The sequence below is a fragment of the Pezoporus flaviventris genome, unplaced genomic scaffold (genome assembly GCF_033815535.1).
Source record: "Pezoporus flaviventris isolate CSIRO_AGI_PZ_B2104156 unplaced genomic scaffold, CSIRO_AGI_Pfla_v1 ptg000100l, whole genome shotgun sequence".
In the NCBI taxonomy this organism is placed as follows: domain Eukaryota; kingdom Metazoa; phylum Chordata; class Aves; order Psittaciformes; family Psittacidae; genus Pezoporus; species Pezoporus flaviventris.
Genome location: NW_026892648.1, coordinates 3,911,604 through 3,938,169, shown reverse-complemented (window position 1 = coordinate 3,938,169; position 26,566 = coordinate 3,911,604). Strand labels below are relative to the sequence as shown.

Below are 26,566 nucleotides of genomic sequence, written 5' to 3'. Positions count from 1 at the left end.
TCTGTCTGAACAGCCAATAAAGAACTGTGGTTTGAAGCGGTCTGCCTGCCCCACTACAGCTCTTGCCTGTCTCCTCATTGCCCATGTGGGGCCACACTCCCCTGCAGAGAGCTAACTACACCTTGTTGAGGGGAAGCCATGAGCAGGGCTGCTGTGCCCCACATCCCTAAGTAGTGCCTGACAGGCCTTCCAACCCGCAGGGCTACACTGGGCAGATCTCACATGAGTCTGGGTGAGGTGCATGGTGGCAGCCAGAGAAGGGTGATGTTCCTCTACACACATCTTGGGCAGGAGTGTGTTCTGTCCCCATGCTGTGGCCAGAGCTGAGGGACCTGTGTGCTCTCAACTCCCTTGCAGCCCCCGTACTAGGTCAAACCTGGGAGAAAAGTGAAGATCAGAGGTCACCACCACCATGGCTGGCACAGAGCCTTTATTGCTGAGACACAGAACAGAGCCGTGGGGTCAGTCCCGCCTCTGAGGACCCTTGAGCAGCAAAGGTAGAACCAGTCTCTGTGGTGCAGCAGCCCCTGCTTGGAACCACATCCAAGATGTTTAAGTTGAGCTGCTGCAACCTGGGAGCCAGACCACCTAGCCATGGTGAAGCCAGACAGGATGCTGAGGGAGCCTCTTGGGATCTAGCAGGGCTGTGGCACCTGGACCAGCATCAGAAAGATTGAGCTCCAGGAAGGGATTGTGTGGGGTGGAAAGGACTGTGGATTGTCCCTTCATTGACTCTTGTTGGCCTTGGGCTTCATGGTTCTTGCAGATTGGGCCAGATCCTCCTGAGCCCCATGGATCTTACAGCAGTTTGACACTCCCCTGGCAGAACACTGTTTGGGTGTTGGTAGAGCGATGCCACTTCCCTGGGGCTGCCTGAAGGGACAAGGGAGCCTGATTCTCTTCATCCCTGGCACAAACAGGTCAAGTCCTGGTGCCGCTGCTCTGTTCTGCATACTCAGTCTGTGATTCCAGTAAGTTCCTGTGCAAAGGTTGGGCAAAGGGTCCTGCTTCAAAGCCTCACCACAATTTGGAGATGGTCCAGCTAGTGCTTTCCAGCCATAGAGGACCCTTGGGGTGGCTTCTCATGGGAGTTAAAGCATCCTGGGGCTGTGCACACCCTTCTTGTCTCCTGTGGTTTCCGTTGTTACTGGTGGAGGGGTGGAAGTGTGCTGTGGCCATGCCTCTACTTGAAATTCCCATAGGTTTCAAATGAATTCAAGTAACTGAGGGCTAGTTCGTAGCAGAGACCATACTGCTCCTGTGGACAGAAGGATGCATGTGAGAACCTGGTACACCAACAACTGCAATGGAAAGCCAGTCTTGGTTGCTAACAGCTTCCTGAGCAAGTCAGGCATACGTACAGCTCATTCTCCTCCTCCCAGCGAAGCCCACCTTCCCCATTGAGGAACCATAAGTGTAGCAGAAGGCTGGGCTTCCCCACTGCTGGAGCCAGCATCCATAGCATGAAGTGTTTACTGCTCACTCCTATCCAGGCTGCTCACCCTATAATGGCTCTTAGCACCCAGAATGGTGTGCAGGATAGGCAGTTGTGCAGAATGGGTGCAGGATAGGCATCTGAGCACCCACCAGTGCAGCCCCCAACTGAGCTGGCCAAGTGGACGAGAAAGGGCAGCACCAAAGCAGGATGCTTTGGTGGCCATCCAGTCCTGCAGAACCTGCCCCCCAGTCAGTGTGTTTGTCGCAGCAGCAGCAGAAAACAGGGTTTTCAGAGGTCTCATCTGCCCCTGCTAGCCCCAGGGTGATCTGAGCACATTGGTGCTAGGGCAGCTGCTGGTACAGTCCAAGATATAGCTTGTGCACTGGTCTTGCCCTGTTGTCTGGGTTTGAAGGCAACACCTACCACATCTTTAATCAGCTGTCTCCGCCGTCTCTTCAGCATCCTCACAGCCTGGGACACGTCCACCAGCCCCTCGCTTTGGATCTGCTCACACAGGAAACCAGCAGCACAGAAGATCCCGCTCCGGCTGGCACCATCCCTGCAGAGGAGAACAAGGGGAGAGCAGGGCTGACCCTCAGAGGTGTCCCACTAGACATGCAGGCTCTCAGGATGATCTTGTCCACAGATCCTGCATCCAGCCAGCCTCCACAGGGAAGCCTTCTTTCCTGAACACAGCTCATTCATGTCCTTATGTCCACCCAAGATTGAGCTGTGACCTAAGTTCACTGCTGCAGCCTAGTCTGAGCTAGCTCTGCGCCATGGCTGCTCCTCTCGGGGACATCACTCACCAACAGGTGATGAGGATATGTCCATCCTGGCTCTGCCGGTGGTGTGTCTCTACATTCCCTAGCAGGCTGATGATGGTGGCAGGGTGTGGGGGAAGATGCTGCTTCATGGACCAGTCTTTCAGTTGCCAGAACCACACTTCCAGGGGAGGCTTCTTGGGCTAGTGGGGAAGAAAGACACTGGGTTGGGCAGGGAAGAAACCCGTTTGCTTTACAGCAGGAAAGGAGGGAGAGAGTGTGTTAGTCCTGGCTCAGCCATGCACACCGGATCAAGAGAGCAGCTCCACAGTGGGATAGCCCAGTCCCAGACTTTGCCCTTCTCCATTGAGTGCTCTGGGACTGGGAGATGTACAGACCACAAGCATCAGGTTCAGCGCAGACTCATGCCAGCCCAGTGCCCAGCTACCCATAATAGCTCATCCCATCCATGAAACATCATGAGATGCACAAACTCTACCCCTGGCTGCTGTCCTCCAAGTTAGAAAGGTACACAAGCATATTGAAAGGTACACAAGCATATCGAAAGGTACACAAGCATATTAAAAGGTACACAAGCATATCGAAAGGTACACAAACATACCTCTGCCTGCAGCCTCACCCTCCTCGGACTAACCTTTCTCCCAGGGCAAAAGGTCCTGCTCTGGACAGTGCCATTCCAGGCCCCCATCACATCCCTCTGACCGTTGTTGCCCCGGCCATCCTTAGCTGTGACTTTGTCCCCAGATCAAAGCCTGCTGATGCTAGAGTTTGGCAGGTCCTCCCAGCTCTTGCAAAGGCCATTCTCAAAGGGCTTTCTCCATCTCTGTGCAAAGTACTTACCTGTTGCTTGTTGGTGAGGGCAAGTGTCCAGGCTGTGAAGCCAGTTCCAGGCTCCTCCGAGATGAGGTGGACATGGAAATGGCCATAGGCAGCTTCGCCCTGCATGGGCCAGAACTCTGTGTATGTCTGGAGACACACATACACGTGTGATCACACACAGCCCCTACCTGTATATGTGGCAGAGCTCAGCCTTCACGTGGGTGTGCACACACCAGTCCCTTGTCCATAAGCCACAGTGTGCACGTGTGTGCTCTTCCTGCCATTTGCTGGGGATGAGCCCATGGTGCTGCAGCCAGAAGAGTAACACTGGGCAAGGGTAAGGAAACCCTGAGGGATGCTCCCTTGCTGTGAGACAGGGGACACCCCACCTCTGAGGTGTCCTCAGGGGTCCCCTGGATGGAGCCCACAAGATGGCAGTGGGCTCCTGCAGCAGGCAAAGGGGCAAAGGCAGAAAGCATATTGCTTGTCCTCAGAGGGAGGTAGGGTTGGGCAGGGATGCTCATATGCTGCTGACCTCATCCAGCTCCTGCAGCTGGTTCAGGACAACCACCGCTGTGCAGGTGTAATCCCAGACCAGAGCCCAGAAATCCACCACTGTGGTGGGGAAGGGCATCTGGGTGATGATGAGTCTGTCCTCTTCAGTGTATGTCTGCAAAACACACGGGGACGTGGGGAAGGAAAAGGTCACACAACCCACCCCTTGGGAGCCCCTTTGACAGCCGGCAGGACCAGGGCAGGACCCAGGGAGATGCATCCTACCCCATTCCTGCCCAGAGCAGGCTTTGCACCCAGCTGACCCTCAGCTCATCACAACCCAGCTCATCACATCCCAGCAGGCAAAAGCCATCAGCTGTCTACTGAGCTGCCTGTGCAGGCCGGATTTAGGCTGATCACGGGGGCCACCTCCTGGCAGCAGGGCCCCAGCCGCTGGGATGCAGCCACTGAAGAAGCCCCAGGTCTGGGACACCTCAAACCGGTGTGGCATGGCCCAGCCCTGCCTTGAGTAGTGGTACCCTGGGGGGATCCTTGCTGCTCCCAGCATCTCCCACCTCCCACTGGGGCTGGAGCCTTACGTTGACAAACACAGCGTTGATGTAAGCTGGTGAGCCGTCTGCGTTCAGCGAGGACATCAGGATGGGCCGGCAGGAATCCGCTGTGGAGGCCAGGGGCAGAGAGAAGTGATGAGCCAACCTCTCCCTCCACTAAGGCATGGGGCTCTCCTTGCAAGTGGTGGGGTCCTGTGGCATGGGCTGGAGGGGCTTGGACGAACAGGCACCACCAGCCCCACGGCCATGACAGCTCAGGGCTGCCTGACACAGGATGTCCAAAACCCCATAGGCAGAGGCATAGAGGCACAGCAGGTACCCCCTCGTTATTTCTCCTTGATGTCTCATCTGGGCTTCTCCACTGGGAAAGAACAGACCCAGGGACATGTTTATCCTGTGAATGCATGTTTCCTGCAAGCCCAGAAGGAAGCAGGGGTAGGGTTGTGCTCTCATGGAGAGTCCAGCCTTCTATTTATTACCAACCAGAAAATGCCAATTGGACCTTGGGCAGAACCTGCCAGTGGCATGGCGCTGGTGAGGGAAGCAGCAGGGCAGCATCAACCCCCCACCCTACTCTCAGGCTGTCCAGCCCTGCCAGTGGTACCTGGCAGGATCCCTGGCTTGCGGTTCTTGGGCTGGTTGTTGGGCTTCTCTGCTTCTCTGCATGGTAGGAGCTGGAACAACTCAGAAAACTTCTGAACGGCCTGTAGGGATGATTCAGCCAAGCAAGTCCTGCCTGTCAGCTCTTCCTCTTCTTCAGCCACCCCAAAGGAATGCTCTCCCCTCTCCATGCCACAGCTGGGATTGGTAGGAGGCACCACAGACCAGCCCCAGTGCATCAGATCCTGGTGGTACCTTGAACTCCTTCTCAAGGGCATTGTTGTGCCTTGAGGCTTCAGCTTCTTGAAGGCAGTGGACGTGGCTGGCGATGCTCTCCACTGGGACCCCAGTGCTGCCGCAGAGCAAGCCTTCGAGTACCACCTCGTACAGGAAGGTGTACTGCTCCTGCATGAGGACACGGGTCAGCTGCAGTCTGGAGCAGCTCCATGAGGAGCCCTGGGACTCCAAACAGCTGGCATCAATCAGAAACAAGCCAGCTCCACCCTTTACTTTCCTGCTGTGGGTCTCTTAGGTCAGACACCTCCCAGTGCAGGCAGCCCTGCTCTAAGAAACTGCAACAACCCAGGCAAGACCATCTTCCTGTTGTTTAATGCTCCCCCTCAGACCAGACCCCTGCTCTGGGGAAGAAAACCCAGAAAACCAGTGAACTACAAGCAGCTGCATGATCCTGCCCAAGCTGGTGACCTCCAAAGAGTTCCAGCACTGAGCATCAGTATACAGTCCCCAAGCTTGGACACTGATGCCCAGCTGGTGCCACTAGGGGAGAAATCCTGAAAACCTGAAGGCCTCTTTATGCTTCTTGTCTAATTCTATACATACTACAATTAATATATTAATGGATGACTGGTACATAGGAATGCTGCTGGAACTTCAGAGGGTCTCAGGGAAATGCAGATCCTGACTAGGTTTGGACACAGCACTGAAAACAAGATCCTGCAGTCTCCATCACCTGGCAGCTCCAGTCTCGGTGTCTAGACCATAAACAGTATGGCCAGTGCTGTTTGCACGCCACAGCCCCTGGGAAGGGTAGGAAGCAGATCTGCAGTCTGACAGCATGCAGGGAACAGACAGCTCTCCTCACCTTGGTCTGCACCATGCTGATGCGCTGCTCCCGCAGCCTCTGCACGCAGTGGAACACATCTACCTTCCCCTCAGCCTTCCCCATCTTCAGGAGGAAGTCCAAGGCGATGAAGGTACCAGTGCGTCCAATCCCTGCACTGAGGACAGAGACAACTGGGGGTCAGGGCTGCCCTGGCCAGCTTTCCTAGCACCCAACATCTCCCAACTCAGTACCTGCAGTGCACCACTATGGGGCCAGCCGGCGCTTCCAATGCCCTCTTATTCACTACATCCACTAAGCACAGGAGCTGGGCAGAGTTTCTGGGGACTCCATGGTCTGGCCACAGCAGGTAGTGAAACTGCTCCACCACCCTTGGGAAAGCACAGCCTGCCTGCAAAGAGGGAGACGTGGCTGGGAGCAGGAAACATGGAAACTTGCATGCCAACAAGTGTGGAGCAGAGGAAAACAACACTTCACGGGGATACCAGCACTCAGTGTTCCCCTCAGTACCCTCACTGCAATGAATGCTCCACTATAGGTTATTAGACAGCAAAGAGCAAATTCACCCAGCACATAGCCACAAAATTCACCTAGTTTTCTCCTCCCCTGTGCTGTGAAAAGTGAACTCAGATCACTAAAGGCAGCTTGTGCCCCAGAAGGAAAAAATATAAAATCCAGAGTTTACAATGATTCCATAGACATTGAACACTCCTGGCTTGCTCAAATAAGGTATTTCCTAAGGCTGGTACTGCACTGATGTGAATGTAGTCACTTTTGTTATCAGCCCGTTATGTATTTTTCCCTAAACATCACATTCACTCGGCCTGAACTGATGAACTGCTATGTTTCACCATCAGGTGCTCTTGGAATTTTACCTTCCAGCTACACTTTGCTGCGGGCAAGACAAGAAATGACAAGAATATGCATGACTGTAACTTCTTTATATTGTACCTGTTTTCCCTTCCTTGCTACTCCTTCAGTTTCTGTTTTTTTTTATCTCAGGCACAGCTTCAGCAAAAGTACCCGTCTTGACAAATGTCTTCATATATGTTATCTTAAACCATGGACTGTCTGTTCAGGTTTAGAAACTGTGAATGACCAAGGGTTCACCGTGGACCCTTTGCAGAGTGGCCCATGAGACAGGAGGGCACCTGACCCATCATCCTAGATGTATGGAGATGCCATTTCCTACCCTTTAGCTGCTTTCATGCCCTTTGTGATCACCTCCTCCAAGCCCTCAAGGATGCACAGTCTGTCCATGTGTATCATCTGCCCAGACTCAGCTGGGGTGAACACTGGAGCTGACCAATTGCCTTTGCCTGGCACAGAAACCTGTGGGGCTGATGCCCCAGCATGGTATCCAGTGATAGCAATGCTGCCCTGTTGGTGCAGAAAACAAGCAGGGCTTCCCATAGCATCTCTGGGCCAACAGCTCCTGCCAGCTGCTGAAACCCAAAAGCACCCTGCATCCCCATCTCAGCTATACACCAGGCTTACCTTCTGCAGGGAGAAGATGCGTGTGACAAGGCCCGTGGTGGTCCTGGTGTTGTTGAGTGTCACAGTGAGATCTCCATAGACCTGCTCGTGCTCAGGCCAATACTGCTCGCACTTGGTCTGTCAACAGCAGTGAGATCGCTAAGCACTAGCAGACTCAGGGGGGGAGCGTTGCAAGCCAGCAGTGGTGCAGAGCTGCTCTCTGCCTTCCCTGATAGATGCACTAGGAGCAAAGCAAAGCAGGTAGGGAAGCCTGGGCTTTGTGGAAGCTCAAGCTGAGACCAGGCTAAGATGGTTTCTCTACCTTGTTCTGCTCCACTAAGCCTGTCAGCATCACAATGACTGAAGTCTTCTCCTGCCACACCATCTGCCAGAAATCCAGCACTGTCCCAGGCAAGGGGCCTTGGAAAGAGGAGAACCCTGTGTCAGTGTCCAAGCCATGGGGTTTAGCTATTCCCAGGAACAACTCAGATGTTCCCAGGCTGTGAGCATCCCCAGGCTTCCTTCTGCACAGCCTGGGCACTGGCAGGATGTACTGGACACCTTGGCTTCATCACACATGTTAGAAACTGAGACAAGGAAGAAGGAGCCTAGGGTAAATCAGGGATTCACTGCTCCTTCCAGGGCTTCCCCATCCAGACACTCAAGAGGACTGTGAGCTGCTCTCACATTTAGGATCCTATTTCCCAAACAGTATTCATGCAGCTTTTGCAAGGAGCGTAAGACCTCCTCACTGCATGCTGCACAGAGCACACTAACCCATCCCAGCTTTGCATTGTTGGAAGACACCTGTCTCTGAGTGCACTGAGTGCAGGCATGTCAGGCATTTTCAGGTTTGTCCCTGTCACTCCAGCCACCAAACGGGTGGTGGAAGTTAGGTTAGGGTTAGAGTTTAAGGTTAGATTTAAGGTCAGGTTTAAGGTTTAGGTTTAGGGTTAAGGTTAGGTTTTCAGGTTAGGTTTAGTTTTTAGGGTTAGGTTTTAGCGTTTGCGTTGAGGTTAGGGTTATGTATATTGTGTGTAGAAAGACCATTGTCCAGCCTGTGGAGTACAGGGTTCAGCTGTAGCTGGATGCTGCCAAATTGCCACAGAGTGTAACCTCTTTCCAAGACAGACATGTGCAGGTCATACAGGACCTTGAGCTGAGACATTGACTGCTACTAATCTGCTGTCCCACATCCCCACTCCCCAAAGTGTCAGTGACTGGCACCTCCTGAGATGAGGGCTGGGAGCACCCACCTTGAGCTGCAATGAAGAAACGTGGACTCCGGTAGCTCTGTTGGGGAGAGGTTAAAACATCTCCAATCACATGGGTTTAATGTTTAACGAGGAATGAAATGAAAGACAGAGTCATCAGAGCCCAGGGTCTTGGCACATTGTGTCACAACACCACTCCTGCCATAATGGAGAGTGGGCACCCAGGGGCTGCATCTCAGCTCCTGTCTCCTCACACAGGCCCCTTCTTGTTAGAGGTGGGGCACCTCTACCCTCCCCAGGCACTTCTACCCTCCTCAAGGCAGCAATTCCCCAATACCTACATCCACGTAGCTGGCATTGATGTAGCCATTCCCTGTGTCAGAGGGCTGCAGCACCACACGGCAGTGATCATCTGAAAGAGAAGGGAGGCAGCATTTGGGGGATGGTCTCTTTGGGACAGCAACAAAGCGACTGTTTAAGGAGAGGGATGTAAATTTAGGAAATCTGGGATTGTCAGCTCCCTCCTCAGCAGCACTCCAGGCATCAGGACATGTTCAGACGTAAAGAATAGCTAATGAGATGAAAGCTGATGTGGCACAGCAGGAAATGCAGTGTGGTTTTGGGGAAGACAGTGCAATGACCAAATGCCCACGCTATGTGGAGCCCAGAGGATCTTTAAAGTTTGGTAGAAATAGGGTCACTCTGCTTTCCCACAAATAGCCACCTCTGGATGGGACACAGCAGTGTTCAGCAATGACTAACAGAAGGAATAGGAATAGGAATTACTAAGCTTGCAGGGAGATTTGAGGAGCAGAATAAGGATTCTACAACTGGATATAAAACAGTGAGGTCAACATGATGCTTCTGGAAAACCCCTTTTGGTTTCAGTAGCCACAGAGGATGAGGTGAGGAGCTCAGCATTGCTGAAGAGTTGGAGGGGTACTTACAACAGCCCAGCACCGTGTTCTCCCCAACCACCCCAAGTGCCTGTGCCAACCCCTGCTTACATGGGATGATGCTCTTGTAGCGGTTCTTGCTCTGATTACACAGCTCCTTCCCGGCATCGCAGGGATGCAACAAACTGGAGGAGAGTTGCTGCAGAGGAAGAAGACAAGCCCACTCTACATTGGCATGAGTTCTGGACAACCACATGACACTCCCAAGGAAGGTGTGAGGGCTGTGAGGGCAGTGTAGCAGGGTGGTAAAGCAAAACTAGACCAGACCTGGTACTCCCCCAGACGCCCCGCACCATGAGTGTCAACTGATTCATCCTCTGTCTGCTCTGCCTCTATTTCTGCCCTCTTAAACCTCTTCAGAGCCTCCAGCAGTGCCTCCACCGGGATCTGCGTGTTCATCTTGCTCACACCTACAGAGACCATGAGGCCAGCTTAGCATGAGAGTGGTCAGGACCCCTCCAACCCTAGGTTATCCCTCCCCACACGGGTCCCTTTCTTCTGGGAGGTGTCCCTTTCCCCGTGGCAGCCAGCTCTGATCCCCTCGTTCATGTAAGGACCTTAACAGATCCTGTAAGCACCCTGCCTGAGCTTTTAAAAGACACCCTGTCCAGACAAGGCACACTGTCATACTGCACCTCCTCGATATCTTCTCAGGGGGATAGTGCCTCTGTTGTCTGAGGTTTTTGAGCTGCGGAACTTCCTCCTGCAAAACAGCAAATCAGGTCCATAGACCAGCAGAAAAGAGAAAGAGAGGAGAGGCTGTTGCATGTGCAACAGCCCAATGTCCCACCTTGCTTTATCTCAGGGTCTGCTTGGGCACTCCCTGGCAGTGCAAGGGGCTGATGCCTCACAAAGAGTAGCAGAGGGGAGGCACATACTGACCTGAAGATCACAAACAGCAGCAAAATCCCCAGTGCCAGGAGTGTGACAACCAGTGCTACTGCTGTAGCTACGGACATGCTGCTCAGCAGAGGCACCGGCTCCTGTCCTGCAACCAGCACATGCCAGTGTCAGGCTCCCACACAGCCTGAACGAGGTGTTGTGAGATTGCATAAGGGCATGGAGTGAAAAAAACATCTTCTCTCATCTCCCAACATAGGCTTTGTATTGGAGAATAGCAAAGCTGGTGAGGAAAGAGTAGGTGCTAGCTTGGTGTGATACCCTCCAGTGTGGACCCTACCTCCCTCCTTGACTGCCCCAGGCACAACCAGAGCATGACAAGAGGTTTGCATTTATGGGGTGTCTCATGAACCAGGGGAGCACTAGGACTAAGATGTGATAAGTGATGATGGAACAGATGATGCATAGTCCAGCAGCCATTGGTGCCAACCTGACCAAGTGGCCCAAGGCTGGCTAAAGCTCATGTACAATAGGTAGCCTCAAGATGCAGAGCATTTACACGAAGATGGAAGTAGGACACAGAGAATCCAATGCTGCTGCACTTGGCCTGCACCTCTCTGCAGGAAGTGACCAGGCTGGGAAAAGGGAACATGCAGGAATAAGGCACAGGGAATGAGGAACCCACTTACCAACAGAGAAGCTGTAGCAGATGCAGGTGAACTTCTCTGCCTGTCGAAGGAGGAAGGGAGGGAGATCTCAGCCCACTCCTGCCCCAGTGCCCACCCCAGGGGCAAAAGTCTCCCACTCAAGGCCACCGAATGCCGTGGCAGCGTCCCCAGAGAGCAGGACCCCACGAGGGTACCTGCTGCGAGCGGCGCACGAGGCGGAGCAGGGCCGTGTAGCTGCAGCCCGGGCGGAGGGCAGCGTTGTGGTAGCCCTGCCCGCGGGTGCCGTCGCCCAGCACAAAGTCCATCGGGGTGCTGAGGTTGAGCACGGCGGCCACGTAGGCCCCGGGCTGCCGGCTGGCGTTGAAGGGCTGCGGCTGAGCGGAGCAGACGCCTTCCACCGTCGTGCTGTTGTGCACGGCGGCCACGAGCAGCTGGTGCTCCCTGCAAGGAGGCGGTGAGAGGGAGCCGGGAGGTGGGCACGGGGAGAGCGGAACGGGGGTGGCTGCGGTGGGGAAGCCATCGGGGGGTGAGGCGAGCAGAGCTGCCGGGACCGCACTCACGTCGGCGGCTCGTGGTGCCGGGCGATGGGGCGCAGGGGCAGCAGGGCCGTCCCTTGCGACGGGGAGATGTCACGGGCGCCGCGGCAGCTCACGGGCAGGGGCTGCGGGGCGTCTGGAGGGGCAGAGCCGGGCGAGCATCAGCGGCAGCAGCCAGGGGCTGTGCGAGGAGCAGGGCCGGCCCCGGGCAGCGCAGGCTGCAGAGCACAGCTCCTGGTGCCCCCGGCGGGGACGGGCACAGGGAGCTGCCGCAGCCGGGCGCCCGCCGCGGCCGCCCCGGAGGGAGCGGGGGGACAGCGCCAGCCTTACCCGAGCGGTTGGTCGGGAACTCCCGGAGCGCAGCAGCCCCGGCGCCGGCGGCCGTGAGGCCCCGCACGGTCACCACGTAGCTGGTGCCGGGGCCGTGCGCGGGCAGCGGGTGCGCGGTGACGGAGCTGCTCAGCCGCAGCCGCTCCAGCTCCAGCAAAGCGCGGTCCTGCGCGCTCCTGGCCGTGATGTTCAGCTGGGGACAGAGGCGGCGCTGGGGCAGCGGCTCCCCCCTGCCCTCGGGAGCCTGCCCGCAGCGCAGCGAGGCGCAGCAAAGCGCCCTGCAAGTGGCCCCTTCGCTGCGCCTGGGCCAGGCCCCTGGCGAGGAAGCAGCAGGAGCCTTGGCCCCACGCGTGGAGCTCAAAGCAGACAGGAGGAGGAGAGCAGGGACGTGGAGCCAGCGCTGCAGCTCTCAGAGCGGTTGTGAGCACAGGACCAAGCCTGGGTGAGGAGCTGAGGGCAGGAGGGAGGCTGCTTGTCTGAAGGGGTGCGGCGAGCGCGGGGCCAGGTCACCAGTCCGGCACTGCAACAGCAGGCACTGGTGACAGCACCACAGGGGAACCCTGACTTCTCCTTCTCCCCATGCAAGGTTGGACTGTGAAGGCTTTGTCTACATCAAAAGAGGAGGACAGACTGCCTGCAAGAGATACAGATGGAGGCTCTCCATATGCCAATGCGACATCTGAATTTCTCATGAGATTCCAGGCCATCTTCGCTTCTGTCAGGGTCTTTATGGAAATTGCATCTTGGGAATATGCAAAAAAGGAGCTAACTGAAGGCAGAATAAAGGATTCTTTTTGCAGAGGTGTCTGGGAGCGGGGAACCAGCTAGAACAGACGCACAATCCATGCCGTCAGGGCCCCTGTTTGCCAGGTTCTCAAGAGGGGCACAAAGAAACAGCTTGTCGTCAGGATCCCTGTCACTTCACAGAAAGGTCTGTCCTTAGAGAGGGAGCTGGGCACACTGGTAGGGGTACTAGAAAGCAGAGATGCACCTTGGGGGAAGCCCCAAGCCCAAGAAGCAGAGCAACCCAGAGCTTCTATTCACGCACTGAAGAAAGCCCAAAGAAACGATGCAGCTCTGCCGGAGGAAAGGCTTTTCTAGAGAACAGCACAAACCACAGGCATCGCTGTACCAGGAACCAGAAACAAGTACACAAGAGGCACAGGAAACCCTGGGAGGCCACTGCAGGAGGCACATCACCAAGTGTGGCACACCGAGCTGCAAAGTCTGCACAACCCCAGGCTGAGCACACCCAGCGAGGAAGCCCAGAGGGCACGGAGCATCCACCACCTCCCCAGGCAACTGCAGACCACAAGGAATGTCGAGGGTGAAACAGAAAATGCTCTTGCTCATCGCAGCTACATATTCCCCCCAACTGGCTGGGAACCATGGGCCATCACAGCTTTCCATCCCCACCGTCCCCATGCTGCCTGCAGTGAGCTCCATGCAGGAGCACGTGCCAAGGGAAGGAGGACACAGGCAGCCCGAGGTCCCCTGGTACCTGGTATCCAATGATCTCCCCTTTGCAGGAGGGCAGCGGCTCCCAGCTGAGCGACCCCGTGCTGGGATCCAGCCACAGCTTCTCTGGTTTGTCCGGCACTGGAAACGCAGAAGGATGGGGTCACGCGTGGGGCTGCTGACCAGGAGCTGATCACAGAGCAGGGCACAGGCAGCCCCACACCGCCCCTTCTCCAGACCCCCACAGCATTCAAGCAGCCCCGTTCCCAGGACACCGCTGCAGGGAGACAACACTCTGGGAAAAGAGGACATCAATCCACCCTCCCCTGTGACATATCCCAAACCTGTTCCTTATCTCCTATCCTTGTGAATACAAACCTGTTTCCGTGGTCCTGACCAGCCACGTGAACAGGATGGTACCGGGCAGCAGGGAGATGGTGACACTGTATTCAGTGAAGGGCTGCAGAGCAAGGCAGGAGAATGTCCCCTCCTGCCCATGGAGCATCTCCTCTCCCAGCACCTCCTCAGCCTCACAGGGAGGGGAGGAAGGCCATGCCAGCCGGCACGTGGCCCGCATGTGCGAGCACGCCTCAGGGATCCGGCAGGACCAGTTCACTTTGATGCTGGTGCTGGAAACCTCCAGGGTCCTGGGGTCAATGTGGAGCACCTCTGTGGAGGAGACATTGCAAGAGGGTCAGTGCCTTCCCTCCCCCTCCCAGCCCTGCAGCCAAACTTCGCCTTCCCCATCATTCCCTCTGCACAGATGCTCATCTTCCCTGACAGCAAAGTGAGAGATGCAGCTCCAGGACACCACACAGGATGGGCAGAGAGGGGCAGTCAGGAGAGCTCCTGATGTCTCCCTTACCGATGCACTCCACTCTGCTCTGAGTGCGGTTCCACTGGCCTTTGCTGTCCTTTCCAAGCCAAACCTCTCTGTACACAGGTTTCCCATTGCTGCTGGACTGGACTTCCCTTGAACATTTGACATGGGTGAAGGGTGGCTGCAAACCCTCAGGACAGCTCAGCATCACTTCTTTGTTTGTCTTGTAATTGCTCTGGTCTGGTGCCAGCTGGAGTCTTGCGTCCCACCGAGGCCTCTGGCATATTTCTGTGGAGGTGACAGTGGGTGTTAGTTGGGGTGGGAGGTGCTGAGGTGGGACATGGGAGAGAAATCCCCAGTGACCCATCATGCCCTGGGCGGAGAGGGAAGGTGACATGTCCTGCTGCCAGCATGAGACCTTTTGCTCAGGCTGGTTGGGATGGACTCTCCTTGTGCACCTGTAGCCTGAAGGGTCACTCAGCCATGAATCTCCCCATCCACCCTTGTGTCCTAGGACACCATATTCTCTCCTCCATGGCACACAGCACGGAGCTTCCCAGGACGTTCAGCCCGCACCAGCAGCCCCCCTCCAGGCCCCCATTCAGACATGTCCCCCCCACGGCTCAGGCTGCCCTTGATGGGCCATGGCACTACCGGCCCTGCAGGGATGCATGTCTCTGCAGCCATGGCTCATCCCTCCCACAGGGACCAGAGATGCCAACTAATTCTCCTCCTGTACATGCCACAGTGCACTGGGGCATGGGGATGAGCAATGCTTTCTCCATTCACATCACCTGCTTCACCGCAACTCCTGCCCCTTTTTCTTGCCAGAAGCCCTGCTCCATCCTCCACATCCCCTCCTCACCACATTCACCATCCCTTGGGCTTAGCAGGCACAGCCTCTCCCTGCCAACTGCTGTGGGAGAAGGCAATGATTCGTACCGGCTGGCAGCTAGGAATGAGCGTGTCCCTGTTCCAGCCTCTGTGAGGCCTCTGAGCAGCCTCTAAGAGCTTAAAATGCAATCTTCCTTCTCCCAGAGGGTCAGAGAAGGGATCTCACAAGGTTCAGACCGTCTTCTGAACAGCCACAAAGCAGTACAGATGTGCTGGTGTCAGCCCGCTCATGGTCAGGTTTGCTCTCAAACAGCCCTTGTTGCAGAAGGCAAGAGATGCCCTACTGAGCACCACAACCACGGCCACAAGTCTTTGACCTGCCCCACCACAGGCACCCGGCCAGTGCCCGCACCCAGGCACATCCAGCTGGAGAAGCAGCAGCAAGATGCCTTCTGATGGACGAAACTCGTCACTCCTGCTCCCTGGTAGGGGAGTAGGAGGAGTTTGGTGTCACCGTGCTCCTAGGAGCTGGACATGAGGTTTTGGGAGAGTTCCCACAGCCAGACAAGTGTCTGTGACTGTTTGAACATCAGTACATGTGGTGCAGGGAAGAGAGGGAAGTGCAGCATAGTGTGTCCCCTCCTGGGACACCTTCATCACAGATCACATGAAGCAACAAAGAGATCCTTCTGCCCTCTCTCCCCCTAAGGTGTGTGGTCGCTGGCAGCCTTAGGTGCCGTGCAGAGCACAACATGTACGTTCATCCTTTAACTGCAGGAACTGCTCCACAGTCATCAAACCCCCCAGCCCTGGCCCCGAGGGAAAACCATGACCTTCCCATGCTGATTCTCACCCCTACAGATTCCTAGCATCCTGTCCCTGCAAAGCAGCATGCTGCTCCTGATGCCTCTCTTACCGATGCACACAACTTCGTACTGAATGCGTTTCCACCGGCCTCTGCTGTCCTTTCGAAACCAAACTTCTGACTTCCCATGACTGACAGACTGGACCCTTGAGCACTTGACGTGGGTGAAGGGTAGCTGGAAACCCTCAGGACAGCTCAGCATCACTTCTTCATTCTTCTTGTAATTGCTCTGGTCTGGTGCCAGCTGGAGTCTTGTGTCCCACAGAGGCCTTTGGCATGTTTCTGTTATAGGGGAAAGTAGGGGTTAGATGGAGTGGGGGGTGACAATCTGGGACAGGGGGTGGTGGTGGGATATCAGCAATCATTCAGCTAGGGGCAGAGCGGGGCAACCAAGAGAGCTTCTGATGCTACCCTTACCAATGCACTCCACTCTGTCCTGAGTGTGGTTCCACTGGCCTCTGCTGTCCTTTCCAAGCCAAACCTCTCTGTGTTCAGGTTTCCCATTGCTGTTGGACATGTTCTTTCCTATACATTTGACATGGGTGAAGGGTGGCTGGAAACCCTTAAGACAGCTTAGCATCACTTCTTCATACTTCTGGTAACTATCTTGGTCTGGTTTCAGCTGGAGTCTTGTGTCCCACTGGGGCCTTTGGCACGTTTCTAGTGGATCTGAAAAGAGGATGTTAGCTGGGGTGGGAGGTGCTGAGGAGGGACATGGGAGGGAGATCCCCAGTGATCCATCGGGCCCTGGAGGGAGAGGGAAGGTGAAATACCCATCTGCTAGGACATCACCCATAGGTAAGGCTTGTTGGGATTGGGTTCTCCTTGTGTACCTGAAGCATGGTTATCCTTCATCCATGAACCTCCACTATCCACCCACTTCTGTCTGTGGACACTCTTAGCCATCTCCCACAGCCTCAACCAGGGAGGTTCCCATGTTGTCTTTCTCCTCCCATCTCACCTGAGCACTGGGCTGCATGCTCATTCACCTGCACACTCAGCACAACTCTGCCCCTGCCCAGGCCAGTCCCGCATCCCCATCACCTGAGGAGGGGCATTGCTCTTCCCTCAGTTCCATCCCCCTCAGCCTACAGCCTTGATACCAGGGGCTGACCCAGGGCTCAATTCAGTCCCTTCAACCCAGCTCCTGCATTTGCAGGTTTCCTCATCTGCAAGGGCAGGCAGGGGGACAGGCAGACCTGTGCAACCCAGGGAGGCACAGCAAGGATCATGGCACTTCCGTGGGCACAACAGTGCTGGTCCCCAAACTTTCCCCATGCCATGGCACCCATCTGCAGGGTTCCACACTTGCCCTGCTCAGAAACCACTGCAGGAGCTGCTGGCTTGCCCATATGGCTTTCGCATCTGGCACTACCTTGTCTCTTGTCTCCTGACTGGGCTGCCTCCTTCAACACTTTGCATGGGCAACACAGCACCAAGGAGGGACAGTGGCATGTGTGCTGCTCAGCTTGGCAGCATCATGACTGGCTATCAAGGATGAAGGTAGAGAGGGGACATGGGAGAGCTGGTGCTGCATCGCCTATACACTCTATGGACCTCAGAAGGTGTATCCAGGCACCTGTGCTATTCCTGCCCCACCAGGCATTTCCATAGACTGGTTTTACAGAGCTCGCTTGCAGAAATTCCCTTGCACGTATTTGACCTTGGGGAAGGACAACTTGATATCTCCAGGGCAGGAGTGTGTGCCTGGGCAAGGTGGTCATACAGGACACTGGGAGAGGGGTGAAGTGAGGGGCAGGATCTGGCCTCCTCCAGCTTCCCCATGTCCTGCAACTCAGGAATTGACTGGGAAGAGATGCAGGGACAGTCAGAAAACCTGTCCCACACTAAAGGCTTCTAAAGGAGTCTGCTCCCACCTGGGGGCTGTCTCTGAGCTGTGGCCAAGGTGTCTCATGGATATGTCAGGATATTCAAGGTCCCTCCTCAAGAACAGATGCATGTAGCAGGGGGGCCTACTGTTCCCCACTTACCTGTGGTGCAGGTCAGGTTCTCTGCCACCCCATGCCATGTTCCCTGACTGTCCATCTCCCAGTCATACTTAGAATCTGGAGATGCTCCTTTTGCACATCTGATCACGGCAAGGGCAATAGGATCCTCCATAGAGCAGCTCAGTGTCACCTCTTCACTGATCCTGTAAAACCTCTTGTGTGGGGTAAAGTGCAGCTTTGAATCCCACTGGGGCTGCTGGCATTTCTCTGCCCAGAGGAGCAGGAGACAGTGTAAGCAGGATGGAAAGGGGCCTGCTAAGGGGTCTACTGCCCTCATTTTGACACTGTACAGCTCCCTTGATACCACACTCAACTCCAGATCCCTTTTTTGCACCTAGTGAAGGTAGCAGGAGAGAGATCTATTGCAGGAGCAGTCCCATCTATCCCCACATACATGTAGGCTTCCCCAGTCAGGCTCCATTTAGATAAAGTTGTCCATGGACTGGGCTCCTCCCTTCCACTCTCACCACCTCAGCCACTGGGACACATAGTCAGTGCTGGGACCCTTGTTCCTGCCTTTGAACCCCTCCCCAGGACCACAGACACCAGTAGCTGCCCATGGCAGGGTGCTGAGACAAAAGTGCCCTGACACTGCCAGGACAGTGGGGAAGGCTGAGACATCCAGGTCTCCCATTCCTGGACTGTCACCCCAGTGGGGTTGAAGCACGACCCAGTCACGGAGGGTCTACCACCAGCTCAGCACCCTTAACCTGCACCACAGGTAAGTGGGGTCAGAGCGATGCTCTGCTTATCCTTGCAGGTGGCAGTCGTGTTCCAAAAAGTGTGGGTCCCATTGGAAGTGCATCTGATCCGAGAGACTGATGGCATGTACTCCCCAGCACAGCTCAGCTGCACCAAGTCGTTCAGGGCATAGCTGCTGTGGTATGGGGCCAGCCGCAGCTTGGAGTCCCAGTCAGAGGGAGCTTTACATCTTCCTGTGTGCAAAAGCCATGAGGGAGAGCCCTGAGCATCACTGGGCTCCAGAAGCATCTGCGGGGGGTGACGAGGTCCCCATCACTGCAGAGGGGTGGCACAGATAATCACCTCCCAGAATGTAGCCCTGGGTGTATTGATCCCCTTGCACCCTCAGTTGCAGTGCAGGAATGTACCCAAAGCCCCTCTGTGCTGCAGAGGGGTCCCAGCCAATGTGTTCCAGCTGCCTGGAGGATGCTGCCCTCTGCCCCAAAGACAGGGGCTGTGGCACCAGAGCCATTGAGTCCTTGTTGGCATCACTCACTTGTGTCCCCATCATCCTGCTGAGCCCTACTTGCTTATACCCACATAAGCACTTATTTGCAGCAAAAAGCCCAATCAAGCTGCCAGTTTGCTTTTGCTCTGCAAGGTTACACTTTCTATTTAATCCTTTCCATGCCCTGCACAAAATACCCGCTGGCTTCTAGGACCGGCTACCTCCCATCCCATATCACTCCCATCCTTACCAGGGAGGGGAAACACTCCCACAGCTGGGTTGGCAAAAAGGACTCAGCAGGGACTGCAGGTACATATTATTTAACCTGCTGCATGTTTAGTGGCATTTTGAAACGTGCAGATTGGGCAATTGATGGAAGTAAATCACTATATTTGTTTTCCATTAGTTCCTACACAGGAGTGCTGCTGTCTGTCTGCATGGCACTAATGTGGGTCTCGAGCTCTGACCAGGTACCAATTTTCATGTAGTAAGAAATGTACCTCTCTGTTAGCTTTTTTCTATGAACAAATTCAGCTGTAAGTAAAGCTGTAAGTATATTCAGCCGTTGTCCAAAGTTATCAGGCTGCATCCAGGCAGGCACAGTGAATTTGTACTCCTTCCCAGCACAATGCCCAGGCAGCATTAGAACTTGCCAGGAAACCATGATTGTTCTGTATTGCTCATGCAGCAGGCTAAGAGCCCACAAGAGCTGCATCACCTCAGCCAGAATAAGACCCCTGCCTATTAAACAAGATAAATAAAATACCACCAAAATGGTAAATAGAGCAGCAATTATTTCAGGCAGGTGACAGCTACTTATGAAGGCATTTATAGTGTTTCATTTTGCATTGCTTTTCCTTTTCTAAGTGCTTCCGTACCTCCTGGTGGCTGTTACCATCCCTGCAGTGACACAAACCCCACCAGCAGCGCAGAACATGGCAACCTGCAGGGCAGGAGATGAGGAGGTAAAGGTGAATTCTCCTCTGCATGTAACAGAGATGCAGATTTCAAGAGGTGTCTGGGACAGTGTCTTCCTACAAACGCTGATGCTCTGCTGGCAGGGTTGGCTATGGCTGTATGCCAGAGCTCTGATTTGCTCCCAGCCCTCTCTGAGCTGCTCATCAACACATTTAGTGCCTTTTGTGTAGCAAAGCATTTGCCACTGATTGAATGAACCTCTCTAGAGGTTTTTGGCCTTGCGTGGTGCTTCCTTATGAAGGCCAGGGGTAACAGTGAGTTTAAAAAAGCCACTTCTCATGGTTGCTGTGTTAAAGGTGTCACACAGTGCAGACTTGCTGTAGTACAAAAGAGAATTGCTCTTTGTTTAAAGTTTATGGTGTTTTTTTTTTTACTGAAAGGTGAAGCTTCTGCATGCTGAAGTTAGGAGTCTGTAGTGTTGTAATGATTACTGTTGGCAGGCACTTGGAATTGATTCAGTCTTTCCCTTAACTTTCAGTGGTTCACTAAGGTGTAAGTAAACAGGTGCTGTGTAAAGATACCAAGCTGGAAGAGGGTGTGAAGGGATCCTTGGACTAAGCTGGAACAACAGCCACACATTTCTGACTAGGCTGGCCAACTCCGTCAGGTCTCCAGTGAAATCTGTTAAGCTGGGCATTTATCAGCCCCAACCCTTTGCCAGAAATGTCAGCATAGAACGATAGAATCTTTTCCTTTTTTTCAGGTGAAAAAGGCTTGGTAAAGGCACAAGGACTGCACAAGTGAGCAGTCCTGCAGGCAAACCCTCTTGATCCCTCTTTGTACCTGGCTGTGCCCACTGAGCCCCATGCAAGCACTAATGGGATGCCTGTCCTCTGCACCTTGTCCTTTCCCTTCTGGGCCCTCTGAGCTATGGGAGCGGTCATTTGGTCTCCCTTTTTCTTCCCTACAGGCTCCCCTGTGCACCTTGGCCTGCCAGATGTGGTCATGTCATGCTCACTCATGGTGTGGGCAGGGACTGACACAGCACCCTGACCTGGACTGCGCATGGAGCACACGGGACAGGGCACGAAGCCTGTGTGGGATTGATCAGAAAGGGCAGGCAGAGCCCACAGCTCAGCCCCATCCTCAGAGGAGCCTGGAGGGAGCTGCTGTAGGAGAGTGCACCAGCCTTAGAAATTAGGCTGGGGATTAATGCTGTCTGACAGAGGGATGGGTATGACAAAATGAGCTTGCTTGCATTGCAAAGGGGTAGTGTACCTCAGTGAGACAGCCTGGGAGGCTGCCAAAGCTCCTTGTAAACAGAGCATCCTTCTACCAGCGCCCATGCCATCCATGCAGAGGAACTGACAACAGGCAGGGTGTTACAGCACTGACACCATTTACATTCACGCACCTGCAGCCACTCAGAGCCCTTCCTGATGGCATTTCTTGATGACTGCTTGAGGGTAAAGCCTCGAAGTCTCTGCTTCCATGCAGAAAGGGGAAGAGAAGACACTTTCAGCCCGCATCTGTTTTTGTCTCAAGAACGTTGCTGAATACCATCTAATTCAACCTCGCTTCTCCAATAAGCCCAATAGCAGGGGTATGAGTACAATTTGAAATTCATTGAGAGAAACTAACCCATGACTGTGGGGTGCAGTCGAGATACACAGGCTAGGGGAGGGACACCTCTGTCATCACCCTCTTTCTTACATTTTCCCGTAACATTTGCCATGGGAAAAGAGCTCCTTGGAGCAAAGGAGCCTTTGCTCTAACCCATTTGTGTGCTTTGGTGGTGGCTATGGGAAGTCTCCATCAGTCTGGAGCTCACCACTAGTACAAAGGAGGTGGATGCACATATCTGTGCGCAGGGGGATGGGGCACTGCTGGGAAAGGGAGGGTGTTCAGAGAGAAAGGGGAAAGAAACACTCAGCTTCTGGCCTCATAGGGACTAACAGCATCTGGGAGAGCAAAGAAACTGTCATCAGACACTGTTTTTCACCCTGAACTGTGGTATGCAGAGAGCTGCCCACAGGTTCTCCACCCCCAGCTATAGGAAAGAGGCTGAGACAAGTGAAATTTCAGCATGGAAAATATGGTGTAGATGTGATCAAACAGGCATTTCTTACAATGTGCAATGTGTGCTTACTGCAAAATGGACAATGCTAAATGCCTAGGCAGGAGTGGTAACAAAAGGTTAGCTTATTTGCCTCTTGTAGTCAGAGATTAACTGTTATGTGGGTTGGTTTTGTTTTTTTTTTTCCAGTTGATTCTACTAAATGAATACCCTCCTTGTTAATATGGTTTAATACCCATGAATATAGAAAGCATTTTACAGAAATATCTGGGCTGCCTGTCCCTGCTGCAAAGGAGTTATGAGCCTGGCAGGCAAAACAAAGCCCCAGCATGCACCAGAAGCAGATGTCAGGGAGGATCAGGACAAATAGCTATGCTGGTAATTCAGGTCAGCCCTTTGCTTACCAGCAAAAGGTGTACTTTCTTGCACTCTATTATCCCATACATAAAGAATAAAAGACAAGGGGAAATCTAAGGAGCAGCAGGGAAAGTTCAACCCTTCTCCCACAGCAGCTCAGCAGCTAGCAGAGACGACAGCAAAGCACACTGGAGTCTTGCTGTGTTTAATGCCATATGCTTGCTAAGAAAAGCAACCACCATTTCCACCATGTAAAGTGATATTGCAAGCCATTGAGAAGACACACACGAGTCTTAAAGCATCTCTGTACTCACCACTAGCAACCAAAGGTGCTGGGTGGGTCTTTGAGAGTGATGGGCAGGGTGAGAGTGGAAGGGGCAGAGGCACCTCTGAGATGCTCTGCTTGGGAGCAGTGTTGGGAAAAGGAGGTGGCAAAGCAGATCACAGAACCAGCCACTGCAGGAAGAGTAAGGAAATGGTGGCACTTTAACCTGTACTGCTCTGCCATAGAAAAGGAGCTTGGACATGGATTGAAGGACAGGAGGTGAAATACTAGTTTCCTGAATCTGTAATGCTCTGGTAATGACGAGCATGGTGGAGCACACAGCTCTGAGCCCCAAGGCACTCCTCTGCAGCATCTCTTAGTGTTTGTGCTCCCAACAGGATTTACTCTAGGCACTGTTTGAAATCAGAGTCCCACTGACACAAAACCTTTCAGGCTGAGTGTGGCTTTATTTTACCCAGCACCCTCCTACACACCGAGCACTGCAGTATGCCCCTAGTTAGAGCACCTTGGCAGCTGCAATTAAATCACTATGTAATGTTAAGCAAGGCTGATGAGAAAGGGATCAGGGCCAGCCTGGGTCATAGACCCTGCCTCTGCAGGGAAATCATTCCCTAGAAACTTCTCCACCTGCCTCCTAAGCATGTTGGGACTGTAAGGGAACGAGGTTTTCACAGAGGTGCAGCATCTCAGGTGGGAGAAAACCCCTGTAAGAACAGCACAGCAGGACAATAAAGTGACAATAGGACAGTGAGACAATGCACCCTGCATGGTGTGATGGGGTGAGCAGAGAGGAGTGCTGTGCTGGCTCACACTTGCACCACGTGCACCAACCACATCCTCTCCCTGCAGCTGCTCTGCTTTTACTTGAACAATGCCCTCATCCCTGGGATGCTCCTCAGCCATCTGCTCTCATTTCTTCAGCAAATGCCAGGCCCTTCACTAAAACTACTGCCATGCCTGTGGCTTTTCAGGAGCCAGTGCTGCCAGTGCTCAGTGCTTGGGGGGAGCTGGCACTGTGATTTGGGCAGGCAGGAGCCCTGCTGCATGGGGACAGCCCCACATTACCCTGCGCCCTGGTCCCCTCAGCATGGGGGAACTTTGTAAGTTCTGCAAAGGGTCAACAGTGTGAGGGGGAGCAGCTTATCCAGTCCTCACTTGGCTGTTGCCCCTCCCTGATTACACCCTACGTCTGCAAGGGTCGTGGGAGATGCTCAGGAACCCCTGGAAAAAGAGACCTTTAAGTCATGTCCTGTGTTCCCTGTCTCTACCCAACAGTTTTACCCTGCCCCACTGTTGCTGTCTGCCCCATAGAGGCCATTTCACCCTAATGTGGATGGGAGGGACCCTCCTGCCCCATCCTGGCCATCCCCCTTGTCCTGTCCCTCAGCAAAGAGAAGGCCCCCAATCCATAAAGCGCAGGTCCCAGAATGGGATAAGCCCACGTGCAGAGGATGCAGCAGGGCTGCCCGCATTGCTGGGTGCGGCTGACAACTCTCTTCTGTCTTGGTTCCTCTTTTCACAAACAACAAAGTGCAAACTCAGCAATACCATCTCTGCCGCAGGCAGCCCCAGGGATGAGCTGGGGGATTGAGATGTGGAGGGCACATCAAGTCTGCTGCCCACCCGCTGCATCCCACCACACATGGTGGGGACAGGTCCTGGCTGCAGTGTGTGCTGTGCAAGCAACCTGGAGAGCCACCCTTGGGCATGGTTGCAGACGCTGTCCTGGTAGCAGCTTGAGTGGGGGATCTGGACAAGGGGAAGCAACTCTGGGCAGGAGGATGTCCTCTGTTGCAGGTTTAGCCCTTGGTTTTTGAGTAACAGCGTGCTGTGCTCACAATCCCTGCAACCAGAGGCACATTTCCCTTGGGAACGGGCTCCTATGGCCCATACCACATAGTACACGTGCTGCCGTCACTTCACACCAGCAGCCAAAGGTGCTGGTCCCATTCCCCAGCCTCTATCATACCATATGTAATCATCAGGTTTCTCTAGCCTGCATCAGCCCAGATACATCCTCGCCATGGACTGGGACATGGCTGGATGCTAATTTAGTGATTTTTATCAAAGACTGGCTTAGAGAAATACTCCAGTTCAAACAGCTGCAGAACAATGCAAGGTTACAGCCCCTGAACCACATCTCAAACCTGCTGAGAGGTCAGATAACATGTGAGCCTGCAGGTGAAATAACATGTGAGCCTGCTGAGATGAAAATGTGCAGCCTGTGCAGGAAGAGCCTGGCAGAGCCCTGGGGGTCCCCTGGACTTCCAGCACCAAGGAAGCCCATTAAAGAGCAATCCCAGCGCTTCATGTGCCTCCTGGATACACAGGGACTCAGCTTATGGCTCCCTATGTCTTTGCTGGGCACTAGCACCCATCTCCACTGCAGTGAGGATGTGGCATCAGTGCAATGTGCAAGGAGATGTGGCCACCTTGTGCTCCCAAGGACACTGCCTACTCCTCAGAGGAACATTACGGACCCTGCAGAGGCTTTTCTATCATGTTGAGGTCTTCTGCCTTCCATGCCCAAACAGAGCTTCACCTCAAAACCCCAACTAATACCCAGATCTCTTGGGCCCAGGTATGGACATCAGCTGCAGTCCTCTCTGATACATCCTGCATGCAGTAAAGATGAAAGACAACCTAACAGGAGGGCAGCAAAACCTTCTCTTGTGTGTACAGGAATGAACCCTTGTTACCTGTTTCCTCAGCTTCTCCAGAGATGTTGGGGTTCTGCTCTTCCTCCTCCTTTGCTGCCAGCAGAGGTGTGAGGAGCAGGAGAAAGATCCATCGCGGCAGGGCCATATTTGTTTATGCTTCCAGGGCAGGACGAGGTGTCAGCCGCGCCGGGCTCCTCACAGCTCACCCATCTGATTGCAAGAGGTGCGAGCCCACAAAGGAAACAGAAATCACATACAGTGCAAGAGGCTTCCTCATTGGAGAGAGAACCTCTGCCAGTGTCAAGTGCTGCTTTCGTTCTTTTCTTTCACAAGGGCAGCTTCACGCCCCTTTCACAATTGTGCTGCCCTAAGAACCACAGTTTTCAGGCTTTGTGGCAGGAGATGCTACCAGCCACAACAGCTGGGCTGCTGCTTCCTCTCCCAGCGCAGATATCGACAGTCCCCAGAGGACCTGTGAGTTGTGCTCGCTCACAGCTGGGGTTTTTCAGGAAGATGGAGCCTCCATAAACACACACAGTAAAACCAGGCAGAGACTGCAGCAGGACAACTCTCACCTTGTTACTGCCTGATGAGGATTGTGATGGAAAGGACTTCTGAAGTGCACTGATTGCTTTAATTACCTGACAGCGCATGCCATGGGCAGGAAAGATGTGGTTTTGTGAGAAGGGGCTGGTGCTCATGACTGGGCTGAGAGCAGATGCTCAGGAATAAGCTGATGAAAGCCCTGGGGACCTGGAGCCCAAGTATTGCAGCAGGTTGTGTTACCAGCACATGTTGGGTGCAGGAATGGCCTTGAAGAGGTGAGAAGGTGGCACAGGGACAGCAGTGGGCAGGGAGGTGGCTGCTGGTGATGCTGTCCAGCTGGAGGCTGGTGGCACTGGCTGGGGCAGCCGACCTGAGGTGGCCCAGGGCAGGAATTGGTGAATCTGTGTTCCAGCTGGATGTGATTGGTCTGCATCCCAGCCAAAACACACAGCAGCGATTAAAACGAGCTCTGACATCTTTCCTGAGGCTTCGCTACAGGGCTGCAGCCCCTTGTGATGGCCTTCCTCTTTGCTCTTCAGCAAGACCCAGTACTCCCAAGCCTGGGGTCAGGCTTTGCTTTCTACTGATGCACATGCTTTGTTTGATTTGCACACCCTACAACACCTTTATTCAGCAGCACGAAGAAGGCCACCATGAGCTGGCCCTCTCCAAATACTCCAGCCACACCAAAAATCTGAGCACAATGTGGTACAAGTCTTTTTCTGCAGTTATGGTGC

The 26,566-nt window shown here is 54.1% G+C and overlaps 1 protein-coding gene across 3 annotated transcripts; it reads right to left on the bottom strand.

The window, feature by feature from the left end:
- Positions 1-411: 411 nt before the first annotated feature.
- LOC133281573 (receptor-type tyrosine-protein phosphatase alpha-like) lies at positions 412-25,594 on the bottom strand. Of its 3 annotated transcripts, none has more exons than XM_061477299.1 (27): positions 25,323-25,594; positions 17,779-18,003; positions 16,205-16,456; positions 13,647-13,937; positions 13,312-13,409; positions 11,811-12,003; positions 11,505-11,616; positions 11,139-11,385; positions 10,966-11,005; positions 10,319-10,424; positions 10,072-10,139; positions 9,704-9,846; positions 9,488-9,575; positions 8,822-8,892; positions 8,523-8,559; positions 7,589-7,686; positions 7,288-7,404; positions 6,024-6,181; positions 5,812-5,947; positions 4,965-5,114; positions 4,714-4,813; positions 4,137-4,216; positions 3,578-3,712; positions 3,064-3,189; positions 2,248-2,405; positions 1,862-1,997; positions 412-1,258 (listed from the first exon to the last, which is right to left on the bottom strand). In XM_061477299.1, exons 1-27 carry the CDS (start codon positions 25,426-25,428, stop codon positions 1,184-1,186), a joined length of 3,546 nt encoding a protein of 1,181 aa, XP_061333283.1. In that variant the 5' UTR covers positions 25,429-25,594; the 3' UTR covers positions 412-1,183. The 3 variants fall into 3 exon arrangements, with proteins under 3 accessions (XP_061333283.1, XP_061333284.1, XP_061333286.1); XM_061477300.1 differs by having other exon boundaries at positions 16,205-16,447; positions 25,323-25,593; XM_061477302.1 differs by lacking the exons at positions 16,205-16,456; positions 25,323-25,594 and adding an exon at positions 14,134-14,461 and having other exon boundaries at positions 17,779-17,840.
- Positions 25,595-26,566: the final 972 nt, after the last annotated feature.

Bases quoted from the DNA above. Each gene is read 5' to 3' on its own strand.
- LOC133281573 (XM_061477299.1), bottom strand. From the start codon at position 25,428: ATGGCCCTGCCGCGATGGATCTTTCTCCTGCTCCTCACACCTCTGCTG. The intron at 13,410-13,646 runs GTTTGTATTCAC...CTGCGTTTCCAG, and splicing joins GGTCAGGACCACGGAAACAG to TGCCGGACAAACCAGAGAAG. The intron at 3,713-4,136 runs GTAAGGCTCCAG...TGTGTTTTGCAG, and splicing joins TCAACGCTGTGTTTGTCAAC to ACATACACTGAAGAGGACAG.